At 46.1% G+C, this 15419-nt stretch overlaps 1 protein-coding gene across 2 annotated transcripts in view; it reads left to right on the forward strand.

The window, feature by feature from the left end:
- The window catches only part of FGD1 (FYVE, RhoGEF and PH domain containing 1), a 96943-nt gene that overhangs the window by 79519 nt on the left and 2005 nt on the right, over positions 1-15419 (forward strand). For both annotated transcript variants that reach the window (XM_033921699.1, XM_033921709.1), the window contains exons 10-15: positions 6899-7045; positions 7946-8038; positions 9529-9611; positions 9757-9787; positions 10155-10256; positions 13565-13690. In XM_033921699.1, coding sequence (XP_033777590.1) covers positions 6899-7045; positions 7946-8038; positions 9529-9611; positions 9757-9787; positions 10155-10256; positions 13565-13690 — 582 coding nt within the window. The remainder of the gene's footprint in view (positions 1-6898; positions 7046-7945; positions 8039-9528; positions 9612-9756; positions 9788-10154; positions 10257-13564; positions 13691-15419) is intronic.

Here is a 15419-nt window from a genome sequence, read left to right on the forward strand (position 1 = left end):
CCCTCAATTTGGCTCAGATCTACTGGGATGAAATTCTGTTCTGCCTCTATATCATGCCGGATTTACGCTGGATGGTCAGCTGAGGTGCATCCATGTTCTGCGTGCCATGAGGCACACAAGAAAGGGTCAAGAGCTTTGGATTTAGTCTCCTCTTGAGTCTTCTAGGGCTGGGGAACTTTAGAGGGTCTGAGTGGTAGGGAGAAAATCCCTCCTGGAGACTTCAAACAGCGAAGCCACAAAACGCAAGTGCGTGGACGGTACGGTGCCCAAGAGAAGCCAATCTGAGGACCTACAGGTGTCTATGGGGCCACCTGCTCAAGGATATACCCCAGAGTTTGTGAATCTCCTGTGGAAAGCTTATTTGATAGGTCTGGGATGCACTGTGCTACCTGAGGGCATGCTAGCAGTGAGCCAGTGATAGATCCCTTTTCTGGAGGCATCTCCATCACAGAGAAAGCTGGCTTCCAGCCTAAGTGACCAAATGGAACAAGACTGGGATGAGTGGAGGTCAAACTCCATGCCTTTATTGTCCCAGAACTTGGCTGCTTTCCTGTGCGCTCAAGAGCTCAGAGTGGCTTTGGAGGCCGAATCGCCCATTGCCTGATCCAGAGAATCCTGCGGGCTGAAACAGCATACACTGAAACCTTGCTCATGACTGATGATGTGAAAGAGTATCTATTACATAGACCACCCCTTCACCAGCTGAGGGCAAATCACCTGGGACTTGTGATCCTGGTAGCTTCAGATTGGTATGTGGATCTAATGCATCTCCAACAAGACAGATGCATCAAATTATCAGTGCACACAAGGCTCATCAGTCAGGGGCCAATTCCCCTGGAGAACCCAGAGAACTGGTTCATAGTCTTAAGCGTGCAAGACAAATGCACGCCGACAAATGAGTGCTGACAATTCAGCGCAAGACTTCAGTGCACTGCAGGAAAACTTTCTTTTAAAGGGCTCCGATGGGGGGTGTTGATGGGGAACCCCCCACTTTACTTAATAGGGATTGCACTGACGTTGGGGGGGCTTGGGGGTTGTAACCCCACATTATACTGGAAACTTAACTTTTTGCCTATTTTTTAGAGAAAAAGTTACGTTTTCAGTATAATATGGGGGGTTACACATCCCCAACACAGCAGCGCGAGACAGCGCGATCCCTGTTAAGTAGAGTGGGGGGGGGTTCCCCCCCCACACCCCCGTAGGAGCCCTTTAAAAGAAGGTTTTCCTGCGGCGCGCTGAAGGCTTGTGCTGAATTGTCGGCGCTCGTTTGTCGGCACGCATTTGTCTCGCGCATTTTTGGCCCGTCACCGGAGAACTATGGTCTTGAGCGCACAGCCTTACTTATAAGGGTTATTTGGAAGGAGTCATTTTGACTCTTCGGGCAAAAAAAGCCATTGATGTTTGCAGCTTACACTAAGACCTGTAAAGCTTTCCAATTCTGGTGTGGCAAAGATCAGGTAGAACCTTTTGAGGCGCTAATTCCTGTGATCCTCTGTCCAAAGATAAAAGGAAAGAAGAGGACTTCCTAATTATATAAACATCCAACCCATAACAAGATATAATAGAGAACAAAATAAGGTTCAGCGTGGATGTCTCCGTAAATGTTTTTTGGAAATCTATAAAGTGCCTGACACAGGCAAGTTTTAATGTTTCTACCCTCAATATTATAAATTTGCATATAAAGTCACTATAAGCACTGTCTTTGTTTCAAAAAATAAATTTATTTTCAGTAAAGAGATAGGCGTATCATAACTGAGGGTAATCAGTTCATAGGACCTATAATCTTTATATTATTTCAGGTCCACATTCTGACTCCAAGTTTTAATCACCTATGACTGGCCCATCCTACTTCCCTCACTTTTTTATGTTTTTTTAATATGTAAAACCTACATCTGCAAGTGTGTGCTTTATAAATTGATATTAAACTGAAGTGCTTTTATGAATTAGCATTCAACTGAAATATATATAATAGAACAAATCAAAAAACAAAAACACTAGTCATAGAGATCAGTCTAAAAAGAAGTAACACTTATCTTAGATGGTATAATCCATTAACCAGCACTTGTTAGAGATATACAACTTCCAACGCCCCACAAACAAGAACAGATCTTTCTCAGAGGGCAATAACCAGTGTTGCTCCTCACCAAACTCACAATTCAATCAATTTCTGTTGCAGTGTAAGTGCAAACAAAACCATGTAGTATTGCTTCAATGAGCTGTTACTATACAGGAATCACCTCTCAATTCAGAGTTGCCCATCTTGCCTGCATAGTACTGCAGTTGCTCTGAGTAACAGCTCATTGGTTTTGTTTGCCTGTGATCCTGGCATTTCTGCAAGCTGGTCTAGAAAAAGGCCTAGCAGTGGCATCTCTCAAGGTTTTTTTGGCAGATCTCTCGTGCTTCCAAACTTGAGGGGGGAAGCTATCACTGACATCACATCCAGATGTGACCTGATTTTTTAAAAGGGCACTCATATTGCTTTCTCCATTGTGTCAGACTTTTCCATCCTGAAATATTATCATCATCTTGAAGGACCTTTCTAAGCCTCCATATAAGCCTCTCCAAGAGGCATCCCTTCTGGATTTCACAGTGAAGAAGGCCTTTCTGGTGGCTATTGTCTCAGCAAGACGGATCTTGGAATTGCAGGCTCTTTCCTGCAGAGAGCCTTTCCTCAGGATCACAGAGGCTGGAGTTTCATTGCATACAGTACCCTCCTTTCTACTGAAGGTTGTGTCAGCCTTCCATGTCAACCAAGAGGTTTGATTGCCTGCTTTTCAGCCTACAATTTTGACTAAGCAAGATAAGATCTTGCAGAGACTGGATGTGCAAAGAGTTTTACTCCACTACCTGGAAAGGACCAATGATTCTCAACTTTCCGCCCATCTTTTTGTTCTAACCAATCAGTACAGAACAAGCAGACCAGCATCCAAAGCTTCTATTGCAGATGGATTTGCATGGTGATTTTGTTGACGTACATTGACTGTGGCAAACAGCCACTTATTTCTCTCAAAGCTCATGCGGAGTCTCGGGCAGTTCCTCCCAAGGAGATCAGTAGATCAGCTACTTGGTCTACTCTCCAAAACCTTTACAAGGTTCTACAGAGTCGAAGTGGTGTTTCAAGGGGACGCTGCTTTTGGGTCCTCGGTTTTGCAGCTCATCTGTTCTTTGCTAAATGTCTGATACTGCTTTGGTACGTCACCTAATGTACAGACTCCTCTGTTTATGTAACAGAATGAAAGATTAGGCTCTTACTTGGATAATCTTCTTTCTGTTAATACACACAGGAGTCTGTATGGTCGGGATTTAGAAGAGGATATAGTACGGAGACCGTCTTAACTTCAATGCTTGATTATCTTCATGGTCTATTTAGCAAAGGCACTAGTGCCTTAATTCTTCAGCTAGATTTTAGTAGTGCCTTTGATCTAGTAGATCATTAAATATTGTTGAGTTTAGACATAATAGGACTTTCAGGAAGGATCTGGAACTGGTTTCAAGATTTTCTGAAGAAAAGATCTTACCCAGTGATTTGTGACGGTAACTATTCTCATTCATTGAGCAATCCATCTGGTGTGCCCCAAAGTTCTCCGCTATTGCCTACCTTATTCAACATCTACATTTCCCCTTTAGGACATTTATTACATGTAAAATTTTATATATATACAGTTGACATGTCTAATTTAATCCCTCTAAATAATTTTACCACTGAAATTTTAAACCAGATATCTTCTATTATGACTCAGATAGAACAGTGGACAATTAATTTCAAACTGAAACTCAATACGGAAAAGACCAAACTTTCTTGGCTAGTCCCAACGACAAAGTAACAAACTCATTGCTTCATCTTAATGGTCATGACTACCCGATTATTAAATCTATCAAAATTCTAGACCAGGGATCTCAAAGTCCCTCCTTGAGGGCCACAATCCAGTTGGGTTTTCAGGATTTCCACAATGAATATGCATTGACAGCAGTGCATGCACATAGATCTCATGCATATTCATTGGGGAAATCCTGAAAACCCGACTGAATTGCGGCCCTCAAGAAGGGACTTTGAGACCCTGCACTAGACCGACATTTAACACTAGCAGAACACATGAACTTAGTGGTACAAAAATGATTTTTTACATTGTTGAAATTAAGAACCATAAAAAAATATTTTGATTCTTTATTGTTCAGACTATTGGGGCCTGATTCTCTAAAAGTGCGTCCCGATTTTAGGCAGCTGTAGGCGTCCTACAGCTGTCTAATCAGCCAATCGGGATGCATGTTTTTTAAAAAAAAATGCTCCCCAGGCAGGCCTGAAGGCACCTCCGGGAGCCTAGGGAGACCCGCAAGATGCCTAAGCTCGTCTAAGGGCCTTAGGCGGGCCTTAGGCTGAACCTAGGCGGCCCTACGCGTCTCCCTAGTAGATGAGAAGCTTAAAATGTAGGCCAGCAAAATGTTGGTCTACATTGTAAGTAGACGCGGCCGCTATACTTATCGCGGCAAGGGATCTCTCTGCCACTATAAGTATAGCGGGCCGCGGCCTGTCCGATCGCTGGGAGGAGGGTGCCCAATCCTTCCTGCCCGAAGACGCACCCTCCCGACACTACCGACCGCCCCCCCCCGCCATTACCGATCTCCCCCCCCCCCCCCCCGACAATATCGGTCGCTGGCAGGAGGGTGCCCAATCCCTCCTGCCCAAAGACGCACCCCCCCCCCCGGCGCTAACAACCCCCACTCCATCAAACCTGTTCTTACAGATGGGTCTTGCACGTCGAGCAAGCAGGCACGCCTCGTCGAAATGAGGCGGGCCCGCCCCTTCCCGGCCCATCCCGCCGAAGCCTAAGGCCTGATTGGCCCAGGCTCTAGAAGCCTGGACCAATCAGGCCTTAGGCATAGCGGGTCCGCCCCTCCCCACTTAATCTAAGGCCTGATTGGATCAGACCTTAGACTTAGTAGGGATGGGCGGACCCGCTATGCCTAAGGCCTGATTGGTCCAGGCTTCTAGAGCCTGGGCCAATCAGGTCTTAGGCTTCGGCGGGATGGGCCAGGAAGGGGCGGGCCCGCCTCATTTCGACGAGGCGTGCCTGCTTGCTCAATGTGCAAGACCCATCTGTAAGAACAGGTTTGGTGGAGTGGGGGTTGTTAGCACCGGGGGGGTGCGTCTTCGGGCAGGAGGGATTGGGCACCCTCCTGCCAGCGACCGATATTGTTGGGGGGGGGAGATCGCTAATGGGGGGGGGCGGTCGGTAGTGACGGGGAGGGGTGTGCGTCTTCAGGCAGGAGGGTTTGGGCACCCTCCTGCCAGCGATCGGTCAGGGGGCCACGGCCCACTATACTTATAGCGGCAGAGAGATCCCTTGCCGCGATAAGTGTAGCGGGCCGTGTCTAATCTAACCCAATTCTCTAACCCGCATCTGTAACATGGACGCCGGTTACAGAATTGGGGTTTAGTTTAGGCCGATTCTGAATAGGACGCCTCTCCCGGGCGTCCTATACAGAATCAGGGCCTAGGTGTCTTGCGGACCTCGCCTTCAATATAGGCGGCCTGCCTGGGGAGCATTTTTTTTTTTTAAACGTGCATCCCGATTGGCTGATTAGACAGCTGTAGGACGCCTACAGCTGCCTAAAATCGGGACGCACTTTTAGAGAATTAGGCCCTTGATGCAGGCATTAGTTTTATCTATTTTAGACTATTGTAACATCATCTATTTAGGAGCACCCAAAAAAATTCTAAGGAAATTAAGGATAATTCAGAATACAGCTGTTCGATTGATTTTTGGTTTAAAAAAGAACGACCATATTAGTCCATATTATCGTTTACTTCATCAGTTACCTTTAAGCTGATATCAGGATTGTCTCCAGCTTACCTTTTTTCTCATTTTGTGTTGCATAGACCTTCAAGGGAAACTAGAAACTTCTAATTATTTGCTTATCCAAAAATTAATGGGTGTAGATATAGGATCTTTTTAGATAGGACCCTAGCATTTTAAGCTGGTAGGCAACAATCTTGGTTAGGTAAATGTATTTAGCAAGCTATGTTATCCTATTGCTGTTTTCGGAAATTAATTAAGACTACTTTGTTCGATAAGTTTATTACTTAATAAGAGTTTTATTATTGAAATTCTATTTTACAAATATTTGTATTTTTTTACTGTATTATTGTATTTCGCTGATTGTCCAGATCTTTTTAGTGTAAACCGCCTAGAACTTTTGGTTATGGCGGTATAAAAGAATAAAGTTATTATTATTCTGACTCGAAAACTCTAAAGTCCGGAGCTGGAGTTCATCTCATGTCAGTTGGAAGAACATGTCTGAATAAATTACTAATAAAGTACTGAATTTGTTGAGCTTTAGAGCTCCTAGCTGCACACAGCGGGTTAGTTCATGGATACATCTATATTGCAAGTTCATGCTAATTATTCTTTTTTCATGAGTTACAGAGCAGAACAGAAATGTATATCACTGCGCTCCTCCTTCTCTCTCTTTTTGTTATAGTGGAGATCAATTGCTTTGGTACAAACTGACAAGGGCACTATACTGGTGAAGGAGGAGGAGCTGAAAGATGTGATTGATACCCTTCTACAAACAGTTTGCGAGCATGGATTGATCACATAACGTACAGACTCCTGTATGTATTAACAGAAAGAAGATTATCCAGGTAAGAACCTAATCTTACAGTGTCTGCTGTTGAGGTGAAATAATCCTCAAAAGGAAATTATCAGTATAAATATTTTCTCTGTTAAAGCCTTCAAAGAAGTTTATGTAGACCTGATGGCTTTTTCATTTTTGTTCATTTTTTATTGTAATAAACTTGTTTGACTCCAGAGTTTCCCTTTTTTTAAAACTTTTTTTGGTCTTCCACTATTTCCCCCCCCCCAAAAAAAAATTTTATCTCTTTCTTTTCTATTTGCAGGAGAGGATGCACAAACTGCTTAAGGTCTATGAGCTCCTGGGAGGGGAGGAAGACATTGTGAGCCCCACTAATGAACTCATCAAGGAAGGACACATTCTCAAATTGTCTGCCAAGAGTGGGATGACCCAGGACAGATATCTGATCTTAGTAAGTAAATGCACTCCACATTCCATATACTACCCCTCGAACTCTTCGGTCTATGAATCAAAAACTGTTAACAGTTCCATCACTGAAAATAATAGGAACTCGAAGACTAGATATTTTTTCTGTGAATGTGCCTAGGCTTTGGAACACTATTACATTATATCTTAGAGAAGAAGAAAACCTTACATGTTTTAAAAGTTCTTTGAAAAGCTTTTTATTTAAAGATGCTTTTGACTTGTAGCTCCCCCAACATGCTATTGCAATTCCTCTCTTTTACATTCTTTCAATCCCCATCCCTACTGTACCTTTCATATTTGTTATCTTTCTCTTTTCTATAAACAAATTGTAGTTCTACCCCCCCTTTCCTTACGTACCAATTAGTATACGTACCCATTTTGTTTTAGTGTTTTTATTGAGATTAGTTTTTTTAAGCTGTATGATTCTTTATGTTCTTATATTTTTATTGGTGTATTTTGCTTAGAAACACTTGTTAAGCGATTTTGATCAAATACTAATAAACCTTGAAAGGGAGCACCATATACACAATTTTAGTATACTGAGAGAGGGACATGGGACAATGGGGTGGTGTGTTTGTGTTCCATGTGGGAATTTGTATGTGCATCTATTCAAGAGGTCAAATAGGTACTGGGTAGTCTGAATGTGCCACTTTGGTCTTAACCTGCCATCTTTTAGAAAGAGAGAGAGCACCCAGGGCAGCATGAGAGAATTTATCCAGTGTGAGAAGGAATCTAGTATTTTTGGCAGGGGAGGGGGGTGATCTTAGTATTAAGGGAATGTGTTGCTTGGGAAACTTGACATTCCTCATACCCCCTACACATGCAAATACTATATGGACACAATATAATGGAGGCAGAGGTTCAGCATTGCAATCTCTTCTTGCAGTTTAATGACCGGCTCTTGTACTGCGTGCCAAAGTTGCGCTTGATTGGTCAGAAATTCAGCGTGCGTGCTCGCATTGATGTGGATGGCATGGAGGTGAGTTTTTTCTTAAACCTGCACTGCCATTTACTGCAGAAGATGCAGGAAGAGAACTCAGGACAGCCTGTTTACTGCGCTTCCTCTGCTCACTGGCTGCTGCTGCTACTGCTTTGGGAGAGGGAGGGAGAGGGGTGGGGTTCTCAGGACCGGTTCTGTTGCTTGGGGGGCCAGAAGGAACATGACTAGAACATCAGAGGTTATTGAGGAAACAAAAAATGTCGTGTCGTTACACAAATACCTGGTGTGTCTGGGTCTAGTCATCTTAGCCTCCTAAAGGATGTAGTATTCCTGAAGGAAGGTATAATATGAAGAGGACACAGACAGAAGTTCCAGGGGTAGATGCATATAAGGGGAAACTCTCAAAATGCTAAGAATACTTCATTTTTGGGGAAACAACTGAGGAAAGATGTGACAGGAAAGGTATAGCAAAAATAGTTATTGCTGTGTATATGACAGCTTCATGCACTGTTCCGTAGTTCCCCTAACAGAGCAGGTTTAGCATATCCATGAAGAAATACAGTAAACTCTCAGTTATCCAGCACCCTTGGGGGATGCCAGATAACTAGTTTCTGGTTGCTTGAGAGTTACTGTAAAAATAGTTTTGTCTCCCTTCCCCACCTCACTCTATCATTCCTCCACCTCCACTTGTAGGTTCAGCATCTGTTCTTCCCTTCTTTCTGGGTCACTTTCTCTCCCCCTCCCACACACACACTTATGGGTCCAGCATCTATCCATCTCCCCTGCCCTTCACCCTGCAGGACTAGCTAGTATCCATGTCTCTTCCTCCCCCCCACCACCAGGTCTTTTGGTCCATCTTCCCTGCCCCCTGGGTCTGACTGGCCTACAGCGTGGGTCTGGCCCCCCTTACAGCCACAAATCTCCCTCCCTCCAGCCTCAAAGAGTGCATGGTGTCTGTTTCATCCTTTGTAACACTATTTGTGGCATTTTGTGGGCAGTTTTTTTTAATTTACTAAAACCCTCTTTTACTAAGCCGCAATAGAGGCTTTTACTGTGGCCCGGGGAGCTATATGCTCCGGCACTCATAGAATTCCTATGAGTGTCGCTGCATTTAGCGCTCCAGACTGTGGTAAAAACCTCTTATCGAGTCTTATTAAACTTCCCCACTTGCTGGTTTATATGCTGGTCAGGAATATCTCCCCAGCTTCAGTACACCCCTTAATTATGACTGCTGGACAGAGGGTGAGGGTGTGACAGAGGATGGATCTCTCTACACTTGCCCTTTTCCCTGTGTACTGGCTCTGAGCTTCTGTCATTTGCACCCTCAGACAGAACTCTGGGCTGGCTAGACATTTAGCCTTATTCGGTGCATCCAAACTTAGGTTCTTATGAGACTGGGCAGCTTCCAGCTTTACCCCTATTTCCTCTAATGCATCTTGGGAGTTGTAGTCCCCAAGGCTAGATAGAAGGGTGAGGAATGGCTCTTTGGTGCTGCATGGTGTTAACTGCTTTCCTCATTTGGTCCACAGCTGAAGGACAGCAGCAGCAGTCTGAACCTACCTAGGACCTTCCTAGTACGTGGGAAGCAGCGCTCACTGGAGTTGCAAGCCAGGTAAGTAGTCCCTCTCTTACTTCATCCCATGGACACAAGCAGGGATATACCCAGTGCACCCCCCTGCAATAACTTTGTGGGGCTTAGCTGGTATTGCACCTATGTTGCAGAGATAATGTATGTTTTTTTTTCTCATTCTCTGCAGGACAGAAGAGGAGAAGAAGGATTGGATTCAGGTATAGTGCTGTTGACACAGGGAGCCACTGCCTCTACTTCTATTAGAGAATGACACAGGGACTTTTTTTTCCCCCTGTCCTCACAGGAACTCATTGTCCCATCCCCGCAAGTTTTTTTCCTGTCCCTGCCCCATTCCTGCAAGCTTCATCCTCATCTGCACAAGCCTCAAACACTTTAAAATCATAAGTGTCTGAGGCTTGTGTGGTTAAGGCAGAGCTTACAGATTTGGGGCAAGGACAGGGACAGCGATAAAACTCATGGGGAAATTGAGTTCCTGTGGGGACAGGGACAAATTTGTCCCCGTGTCATTCTCTAACTTCTAGCTTTCTTAACTCTGCCATTAATGGTTTCTCTTCCCCTCCCCAGGCAATCCAAGCCACCATCACCAGGCATGAGCAGACCCTGGAGACCTGCCGACTAATAAACTCATCACACAGGGAGGAAGACCAAACCCCACCGAGCTCTCCGGTGTGTCTGAGGCTTTTTTCTGTAGTTTCCATTGCGGGCATCTATGGGTGCATCTGAGAGGATGCCTATAAAGAGGGTGGGGAGAGGGACGTGTGTATATGAGAAGGGCTAGTTTTTTTGTTTATGCGTGCTGTACTTCAGGGGGTCATGGTAGAGGCCCATAACCAGGATTCTAGCACACACTTTCAGCTTTTTCCGGAATGTTCTCAATCCCAAAGCCCTAGCAAGATCCCTATCCCAGCCTGCCTAAAATCAGCTGATTAGGGCTGACGGGCATCTTTGGAAGATGGTTTACCAAAAAGGAAATCAGCGTGAGTCTAGTAGTGCACGCCACAGAACTCTCCCCCCACATTTATCTTCATCCTGCCTGTGTCCTCTTAGTAAGGAAGACTGTGTGAGAGGGGGCACTTCAGGCTCAATTTTTATTCCTTGATGAGGCTACCACTGTGGCTACAGCCCTCTGAGATAAGTCAGGAAGGAAGAGCTGGAAATTGTGGAGAAAAGGGAGAGGACCTGGGAACTAGTGCTGCCTGATTCACAATTTGAATCGATTCACCTATTCATTTTGGGTGAATCGATTCGAATCGATTTACCCTGCCAAAAAATCGGCCTCCCGATTCATTGACTGACCCTCCCCACTTGCCCTCTAAAGCAGGAGCGGCAGCGCTGCCTTTTGCTGGCCTGACGCTCCTGCTTTAGAGGGCAAGTGGGGAGGGTCAGTCAGGAAGTGGCTTACCCGCTGGCCTTCCGTTGCTGTGCTCTCCGTCTTCCCCACTGGCCTCCCAAATCAATCTTCTTAACTTCAGCAGCCTGCAATAAGATCGCTGGTGCTAGCAATCTTTGCAAACTGCTGAACGGCTTCGGAGCGTCTTCTCTCTGCTGCGGTCCCGCCCCTTCTCTGACGTCAGAGAAGGGGCGGGACCGCGGCAGAGAGAAGATGCTCCGAAGCCATTCAGCAGCTTGCAAAGATCACTAGCGCCAGCGATCTTATTGCAGGCTGCTGAAGTTAAGAAGATTGATTCAGGAGGCCAGTGGGGAAGACGCAAGGAGGAGGTGTAGTCCTTTCGGGGGGTGGGGATGCGGCCTTCCGGGGGAGGGAGGGTACAGGCCTTCAGGGGAGATGCAGACCTTCAAAGCGGAGGGACAGGCAGGCAGGCCTTTGGGGGGGGATGCAGGCCTTCAAAGGGAGGAACAGGCAGGCCTTCGGGGGGAGGCAGGCCCTCAAAGGGGGGGGACAGGCAGGCAGGCCTTCTGGGGGGGGATGCAGGCCTTCAAAGGGGGGGGGCAAGCAGGCAGGTCTTCGGAGGGGATGTAGGCCTTAGATGGGGGGACAGACCAGAGGAGGGGGGCCCTGGTGTAGAAGTGCACGGAGGGAGGGAGGGAAGGGGGAGTTCAAAGAGACGTGCATATGCCAGACTTTGGGGAGGGGGGAAGAAATAATGGGTCTGAAAATAGAGGAGAGGAAGAGAGATGATGGACAATGGGATTTAGGGAGGGAAGGAACAGAAAGGGAGAGAAGTTGGACACAATGGATGGTGTGGAGAGGGGGGTAGAGATACTGGATAGGAGGGTAGTTGGGAAACGAAAGGGAGAGATGGTGGACCCTGGGGTGGTTGGTAAGGAGAGAGAGATGCTGGATGAAAGGGTAGTTAAGAAAAGATGGATCTGTGGATGGAGATGAAAAAAAAGAAAGATGCCAGACCTCTGGGGGAGGGAAGGGAAATGGAAGGGGAGGACAGAGATGGCAGATGGAAGGTTAGAACAGAGAAAGAAGAAAGAAGGAGACCCTGGCAAGAAATTATTAGAAGACAACCAGAGCCTGGGACCAACAAGATTTGAATGACCAGACAACAAAAGGTAGAAAAACAAATTATATTTTCCCTTTTGTGATTACAATATGTCAGATTTGAAACATGTATCCTGCCAGAGCTGGTGTTAGACCGCAAATGTGAGCTAGGATTTAACAGAGAGAGGAAAAGTCCTTTTTGTTTATTTTATTTAAACCACAGCGCCAGTGTGGTTAGGAGAAGGTAAAGGGGGTGAAGAGGCTATAAAATAAACCCACCAGGATGTTTGAAAAAAGCACTCAATTGGGCAGGAAAGTCGAATTGAATCAAAAAACCAATTCAGTAGGCTGAATCAAATCAAAAAATTTTTTTCCTTGAATCGGGCAGCACTACTGGGAACAGTAGGAGGTAATAAGAGAATAGGGTAGGCAAGAACAGAACTTGAAAGTGACTGTATGGTTGTGGGGTAGAGGGTAGAGAAAAGGAGGTGACGGGATAATTGCACGCCAGACACCAGCGCGCTGACAATCAAGCACTGACAATTCGGCGCAAGAAAAGAAGCGCGCCACAGGAAAACTTAGTTTTAAAGAGTTCAGATGGGGGGTGGAGGGAACCCCCCCCCCCACTTTACTGCATAGTGTTTGCGCTACCGTTGGGGGTGTGGGGGGTGCAACCCCCCCACATTATAGAGAAAACTGAACTTTTCCCGAAAAAAATTGGAAAAGTTCTGTTTTCTCTATAATGGAGGGTTCCAACCCCCCCCCAACAGCAGCGCGAACACTATACAGTAAAGTGGGGGGGTTCCCTACTCGCACCCTGCTTCGGAGCTCTTTAAAACTAAATTTTCCCGTGATGCATTTCTTTCTTGTGCCGAATTGTCAGCGCTCGATTGTCGGCGCGCTGGTGTCTCGTGCGCGACTGACTATGAACCGAAAAGGAGGTGAGGAGTAGGGACACTTCTACACACTGGCATTCAAATGTTACTGTGTTTGCATTGGCAACTACAGCTTTAAGGGGGTCATATGGAATGCTCTTGCTCTTAAACATGCATGGGTTTGTGGACTGTCTCCCAGTGTTGAGGACAGCCAACACCATATATAAGGCTGGTGCTTGGTGCATTTTAGGCAAACTTTTAGCTTTGTGCATTTCTCGGTTCTCTTTCAGACCCCTCACCTCCTTGCACATAGACAAAAATTATGAGGGCAAATTTCCGAAAAGCTGTTTGGAAATTACTCACCCCCTCTTTCCTGCGGGTGAAGAAATATACAGATGGTTTGCATGGTTTTCATGACCAATTGTTTTTCCCTGATTGCAGCTTCCCTTTGCCATCTCCCAAAAGCTGCCAACCTTGTCTGTGTCTGATTTAACATTTCTGTGGGACTATGTATTTATTTTGCTTTTGTCCATCTATCCTCTGATCCATATAATGTTCCCTGCAGCATCAGCCTTGTAATATCCAAAATATTGCTCTTTGCTGCTGTTTTCATGCCTTAAGTGTATCGTCTTGCTTCCCTTTTCCAGAACACAGATCTGGGTAAGCGAGCTCCAACCCCCATCCGGGAGAAAGAAGTGACCATGTGCATGAGATGCCAAGAGCCATTCCACTCCATCACTAAGCGCAGACACCACTGCAAGGCCTGCGGTCACGTAAGCAATAAACTCTCTCCCCCAGCCTTCATTGGGATGGTGTTCTCCATGCCTCCTCATTCATCTCTTCTGCTGACAAATATCTGGCTTTTCCTTGTCTTCCACTCAGTGTTCCCTGTAAGGGTGCGCGGCTGCACACCTCTTTTCACAACCCCTCGCAGCAGTTCTGAACTTCCACGCACTCAAGAGCAGCACTGCCCCACCTCCCTCCTGCTCCTCTCCAAACGAGCAGCAGCAGTGGCAAAATAGCCTGCCTCATTCTCCTGCGGGGCCATACCAGCAGCCTCTGTATGCTCGGCGGCTGGCTATGCCCAGGAACTGGAAAAGGACTTCGGAGGGGCAGAGCTGGCAATTTCAGTGCTTGGCCTGGGGAATGCAACGGCCAACCACAAACAACTTCTGAAGGCCAAACGGCTTGCAAATGTTTTCATGGTGAGAGGTGCTATGCCACGCAGAGGACTTGCCTCTAGTACCTGTTCTTTCATGCACCTGTAGCACCATGAAAATGTTTAAGTGGTGTCAAGGCATGCTTTTTTTTTTTTTATACTATAAACCTGTCTTTTTTAGGGCATTGACTCGGTAGACATAACTTAAGATTCCATAATTTTCTTAGCTCTTATTTTGTAAAAGACTTTTCCATGGAACACTATTATGAAGGAGCCCTGACTGGGTGGTGTTCGAAAAGTATGAATAAGTTAAGTTGAATAAAGGGGGGGGAAAAAAAGAACAATTTTTGCAAGTTTTCAACACACACAAGAGACCAGCAGCTATGTGTACTAAGACTGCAAGTGAGGCCTGTGGGAGAGTGAGGCAGGCTGTTATGTTTCTGCTGCTGCTTATTTGGAAGAGAAGCAGCAGTAGTGGTTTGGGAGGGTATTGGGGAAGTACTGTTCTTGGTACGTGGCAGAAGAAGCAGTAGCAGCAGCAGCCGGTGTGTCAGGTGGGAGATGTGATGAAAGGGGGTGGAAGAGAGAGAAAGTAAGATGCTGGAAGGAGGGAGGAACAGGGTAGATACTGATAGAAGAGGTTAGAAAAAGAGGGGCTGTTGGTGTGGGGAAGAGACGGAGGTGGGGGATGATAGAAGAAGGGAAGTGAAAGGGGAGACACTGTACGGGAAGGAGAGGGGGCAGATGATGTATGGAATACTGAAGGAAGGGGGAGAGAGCAGGCAGATGCTGTATAGAAGTGAGGAAGACAGATTCTGGATAAAACGGGAGAGAGAGAGCAGATGTTGGAGATGGGGCAGAGGAGGGAGATGATGGGAAGCAAAAATGGAGATGCTGGATGGAAAGGTGAGGGGGGAGAGAAAAGGCAGACATTGTATGGAAGAGGAAAGATACAGAGGAGGGAAATATTGATGAGAGGGGAGATAGAGGGGGAAGAAGCTGTATAGAAAGAGGGAGATAGAGGCCTGGATGGAAGAGGGGAGATGATAGAAGGGAGAAGTAAAAGAGGAGACAGATAGAAAAGGGGGAAGGGGAAAATTATGGAAGTGGGGGGGGGTGAGTCAGAATAGAGATATTGCTGGAAGGGTAGAGAGTGGATGCACTGGATGGAAAGGGGAAGAAGAGGCAGATGCTATGTAGAAGAGGGGAAAGAAAGGAGCAGACATTTGAGGGACGAGACAGAGAGGAAGGAGCTAATGATGGAAGGGGGAAGAAAGGGGAGATATAGGGGGCAAACACTTTATAGAAGGGGGAGAGAAAGAGGGCAGAGTTAGTGAAAGACT

Source organism: Geotrypetes seraphini, chromosome 1 (assembly GCF_902459505.1).
Source record: "Geotrypetes seraphini chromosome 1, aGeoSer1.1, whole genome shotgun sequence".
NCBI lineage: Eukaryota > Metazoa > Chordata > Amphibia > Gymnophiona > Dermophiidae > Geotrypetes > Geotrypetes seraphini.